Below are 5,748 nucleotides of genomic sequence, written 5' to 3'. Positions count from 1 at the left end.
ATATTTATATTGACATTGTTTTTGTGGGTTTGGTTTTTGGGTTGAAATTTCTACTAATTATTTTTTTATATTGTACATGGCAGATAAAGCATCTTTATTTTTTTGAAGAAAAATCAAAGTTGCAACCTATGTCTTCTTGCCCAGGGAACGATAAATTTTTGTTTGGTATGTTATATATAAATTTGTTGAATTTGGTTTGGTTTTGAAGTAGAATTTGGAGATTCTATAAATTTTGAATTTTTAAGTCTTGGGGTTTTTGGTATTTGCGTCTCAGCAAGTTGGTCATAATTCTTCACCTTAATTGCATTTTATTTAGGTTCATGTGATTTTTGGTTTTCTTATTAAAAGCTATGATTTTTGGTTGATTAATTATTTTTTTGGATTAATTTCAATTAATTATTTGTTTGGATTCAACATAAAAGATAATGGAATTAGGTATTACAATTTTGATATTGTTCCATGTTTTGAATTGTCTATATTGTTATTAATACAAGAAAGTCATATTACTACTCAAATTTGAAACTTGGTGTGTCTTCCTCATATCATGATCTTTGTTTATATATTTGCAGTTTGTATTAGTTTTGAGTGTGTGTGTATATATAACTATTAGGAGTTTTGCTTTATTAATTTAATAATTGTAAATTACTGTCGGTTTCGGTAACTATGCACTTGCAACTCAAGAATGTTCAATGTTAGACAACACTTTTAAACTATGGAAAAGTAGAGAAGTTAAATATTTCATCATTTTTTTTTTCAGAGTCAATAGTTTTTCCGTGCATTGCAAGGGTTAGTGACTAGTTGTTGATATAGTTGAGTATATGACTAACTGATCCAAAGATTGGCGGCCAAGTGTCAACAATAAGTATATGACTGATTGATCCTTGCCTTTCTTAAAAATGATCCTTATACTAACCTAAAATAAATTTAAATTAACCCTAACCTTTGGTCTTAGTCACCTCACCCAATTATGTATTCAAACTTGTAATTAGTTATCTTAATTTAATAAGTGCACCTTCAATTTGACATAAAATCATCAAGAACACCAAAAGCCCTAAATTTGACCTAAATCCTAATCTTAGCAATTTTGATTCTTTGATTAATACCAAATCTATGATATTTCCACACATTTTTTTGTTACATACCCTAATTATATGTCCCAATTAAGTAATATTTCATCCAATATGGTTAAACCCATTACCCAATTGAAAAACCCTAATTATCGTCATGAAATAATACTTAAAAAATCCATATTTTGTTAAATAACTTCACTCTGGTCAAACTCTAACCAAACTAGGGATTTATATATTAAATTGGGACCCTTAATTACATTATTGAGAAATCGTTTCAATGGATTGATAGCCAAATCACAAAATCCACCAATTTGGGTATGAACCCTAATTCTTAATATGCAAGATCTCTAACAATTTTCAAAAAAGCCACTATTTGATCAGTTGGTGGTTTAATCTCCAATATTATTCATTAAGGCCTTTTAATCTCTCTCTCTTTCTCTATGGAGGTCTAGGTCCCTTGAAGTGGCCTACATCAACTACAAATTCCTATTCACCATTCTTACTTTTCCACAATTCATATTCATATTCCAGCAAGGTCTTATCACACGGCAACAGTCTGTCAATACAGAACAAGATGTATCAAGAGACAGAGTTCTATATGCACATTAGAATATTGGTTAAATAGTTAAATTCATCATTTCCTAACAGCCTAAACTTGTGGGACAATCTGTAATTTATATTAGTAGAATTACTTTAGTAGAGGAACAAATTATGTGGGCATAAAAGGCAAGAGCTGACTGGTACTTAAAGTTAAAAGGAGAGAGGAATGCTAAATATTATCATTTTTTAGTGAACAAGAGAAGGTTTATCAATAGAATTTTGAGACTCAAACTACATAATGGCTGAAGAGTACAAAATTAGGGATGACGGATCCAAACTTGACAGCACTAGATTATGGACGGTTAGCATTTCTACATGGACGGATCCAGGATTCACGGACACAAGGTGGACGGATCCCAAGGCCATGTGGCATCCACATGACTTAAGTGGCCTCTAAGGAATTCTAAATGGAAACAACTTACATCTCATGATTAACCCTAGTTAATAGAATCCCAACGTGAGAAGGATCCCGTAATATATGCACATTTATGATGATCTTTTCTTGTAAGGAAACACCTTCTGACGTAAGAAACGGAGGTTGGTTCTACACTACTATAAAAACCCGAGGTCCTAAGAAAATAAGGTACGCATAATTCACCCCAATTCTGGCATTCTAGAGTTGTGAAGAGTTCTCTAACTTAATCTTTGGAGGTTTTTGGCTAGTGCCACACTAGTACTCTCCTAAGATCTTCTTGTTCTGTGTTGTGCAGGTGTTGTCTTGAGCACGTGAGGATTGTGCGACTTACTGATAATTTTCGGCATCATCAGTTGGCGTCATTTGTGGGGAAGCGAGATAAGCCATACTTACCGCTTCCTAGACAAAAAGTTGCATGGTATTTACTCATTTGATGGCAACAACCACTAATAATCAGGGTGATGAACCGCACATTACTGCCTTAGAGAGATAGGTTCAAACCCTCGTAGCAATCGTGGAACGCCTTACCAAGCAGAATCATGACCTAAAGGAGCAGCTACGCCAAAAGAATGTACTGCTTAACACCCAGGAAGGAACCAGCACTGGAAGAAGGAACCAAGAGAGGTCGGAAGGTAGCAACGCCCTAAGCAGACAAGAACGATAGGATACCAGCCGTCCATACGGCACAGATACGGCTCCTCCTCACATTGTCGCGGAGATGCAGATGATGAAGGAACAGATAGACTTCATGATAAACGCCTTTAGGGGATGAGTGTCTAGTGACCTCAACGACTTGGTCCATCGAACTGACTTACCATTCATTGCATCCATCTCGTCTTTCCCCCTACCACCAAAATTTCGAATGCCTCAGGTGGAAAGTTACGACGGATCCAAGGACCCCCTCGAACACCTGGAGTCTTTCAAGACTTTGATGCATTTGCAAGGAATGACAGATGAGATTATGCGCAAGGCCTTCCCCATTACGCTGAAGGGCCCCGCAAGGATTTGGTTCAGTAGGTTGACGCCCAATTCCATTGGTACCTTTAAGGAGTTAAGCGCCCAGTTCGCCTCACACTTTATCGAGGGCACAGGTATAAGAAATCCATTGCATGCCTAATGAGTATTAAGCAACGGGAGGATCAGACGTTGAGGTCTTACATAGCCCGCTTTAACAAGGAGACGCTTTCAATCGATGAAGCTGATGATAAGATACTCGTTGCCGCGTTCATAAATGGGCTGTGGAAGGGTAAGTTTCTATCTTCCTTGTATAAGAATGACCCGAAAACCATGTCGGATGTGTTCTATAGGGCTACTAAATACATGAACGTGAAAAACACATTACTGGCTCACGAAGAGAAGCCCAAAAAGAGAGAAAGGCAGGAGGAATCACGGCGGGACAGAGGGCAAAAGATGGCCAGGCCAGGAGATAGGAGGGAAGATAGACGTTCCAAGCCTCCAACTGGAATATTTACAAGTTTCACTTCTCTAAACACCTTGATTGACAAGTTTTGATGCAAATCAAGGATGAAGAGGCCCTGACATTCCATGGCAAGTTGAAGGGAGACCCCAGCAAGAGGTCCAAAAACAAGTACTATCGTTTCCACTGCAATCACGATCATGACACGTTCGAATGCTATGACTTAAAGTAGCAGATAGAAGCTCTCATCAGGCAGGGAAAGTTGCAGAGGTTCATCGGTAAGGAAGGGACAGAGCAACCCCAAGGACAGCCTGCCCGGAGAGAAAACGAGTGCCCTGGGCCACCTTTGGGAGACATGAGGATGATTATAGGGGGAAGCGCAGCTTCTAGTTCTTCCAAGAAGGCACGCAAGACCTACGTACTAATGGTTCAAAATGTCCAACTGACAGGGTACGTCCCAAAGATGGCACAAATTGACAACCTCGTAATTGGGTTCACGGAGGAAGATGTCCGACGTCTCCATCACCCACAAGACGATGCACTTGTAGTCAGCATACGTGTAAGGGATTACAACACCCACCGAGTCCTTGTGGACAATGGGAGCTCGGTCGATATCTTGTACTATCTGACATTCCAACAGATGAGAATAGGGAGAGAACAATTGATTCCAACCAACACACCATTTATAGGATTTGGAGGAACAAGGGTGCATCCCCTAGGAGCAGTCACCTTGTCGGTAACGGTCGGAGATTACCCTAAGCAGATCACCAAGGATGTCACATTCCTAGTTGTAGATTGTTCATCCACGTACAACGCCATATTAGGCTGTCCTACATTGAATTCATGGAAGGCCGTGACCTCAACCTACCATTTGATGATCAAGTTTCCCACCGAGTACGGGGTAGGAGAAGTAAGAGGGGATCAAATGGTAGCACGCAAATGCTACATCGCCATGCTGGAGATGGATGATCATTTGCAAACTATGTGTATAGACAAATAGCAGACGGTAGTAGAACCGGTGGAAGGGTTGGAAGAAGTACTCCTTGATGATTTCAAGCTTGAACAAACAATGAGGATAGGTACTTTGGCTAGCCAACCAGTGCGTCAAACACTTACGACGTTCCTGAGGAAAAACTAGAACGTGTTCGGCTGGAGTCATGAGGACATGCCAGGGATTGATCCATCGATCATAGTCCACAAGTTGAATGTATCGCCCTCATTCTCTCCCGTCTGGCAGAAGAAGCGAGTGTTTGCACAGGAGCGGGACAAAACCATAGTTAAGGAGGTTCAAAAATTACAAGAAGCAGACTTCATACGAGAGGTGTACTACCCCGACTGGTTGTTGAACATGGTCATGGTCAAGATAGCCAACGGAAAGCGGAAGATGTGCGTAGATTTCACAGACCTAAACAGGGCCTGCCCCAAGGACAGTTATCCTCTCCCGCAAATTGACGCCTTGGTCGACTCAATCGTAAGACACCAGCAGCTAAGCTTCATGGACGCATTCTCTAGTTAAAACCAAATCATACTGAATGAGGCTGATCAGGAAAAGACCTCATTTGTCACCAGCCAGGGGCTCTTTTGCTACAAAGTGATGCCGTTCGGACTCAAGAACACGGGTGCCATGTACCAAAGGCTGATGAACAGGATGTTCTCGCATCAGATTGGAAGGAACATGCAAGTTTATGTGGACGACATGCTAGTAAAAAGTACACGGGAGGATGACCACTTGAGCGACCTCCAAGAGACCTTCGACATACTGCGGTCGTACAACATGAAGTTGAATCCAAACAAGTGTGTGTTCAGGGTAACGACAGGAAAGTTCCTAGGATTCATGGCATCCTAAAGGGGTATTGAGGTTAACCCGGAAAAGATATAGGCCATAATGGAGTTAGCATCACCAAAGACGGTCAAGAAGGTACAGAGCCTGAATGGAAAGGTAGCCGCATTAAACAGGTTCATCTCAATAGTAATAGACAAATGCCTACCTTTCTTTCGCACGTTGAGGAAGTCGTTTGAATGGACGACTGAGTGCCAGCAAGTATTTGAAAACTTGAAGGCATATCTTTCTTCTCCGCCATTACTAAGCCCATCTAAGACAAGGGAAAAATTGTTCCTATACGTTGTCGTCTCCCCAACTACTATCAGCGTGGCTTTGGTCAGAGAAGAGGATGGGGTGCAGAAGCCTGTATACTTCACAAGCTGAGCACTCCGAGGAGTGGAAGAGCGGTACCCTCAGATGGAAA

General features: G+C 40.8%; 1 protein-coding gene across 1 annotated transcript; it reads left to right on the top strand.

Moving 5' to 3' along the window:
- Positions 1-3,201: 3,201 nt before the first annotated feature.
- Positions 3,202-3,597, top strand: LOC115964635. Its single transcript, XM_031083904.1, has one exon. The coding sequence runs from the start codon at positions 3,202-3,204 to the stop codon at positions 3,595-3,597; it is 396 nt and encodes a 131-aa protein (XP_030939764.1).
- The last annotated feature ends 2,151 nt before the right edge of the window (positions 3,598-5,748 follow it).

Source organism: Quercus lobata, chromosome 10 (assembly GCF_001633185.2).
Source record: "Quercus lobata isolate SW786 chromosome 10, ValleyOak3.0 Primary Assembly, whole genome shotgun sequence".
Lineage (NCBI taxonomy): Eukaryota > Viridiplantae > Streptophyta > Magnoliopsida > Fagales > Fagaceae > Quercus > Quercus lobata.
Note: the sequence above shows the minus strand (reverse complement) of the source record. Positions and strands in the feature narration are given on the sequence as shown.

Bases quoted from the DNA above. Each gene is read 5' to 3' on its own strand.
- LOC115964635 (XM_031083904.1), top strand. From the start codon at position 3,202: ATGAGTATTAAGCAACGGGAGGATCAGACGTTGAGGTCTTACATAGCC.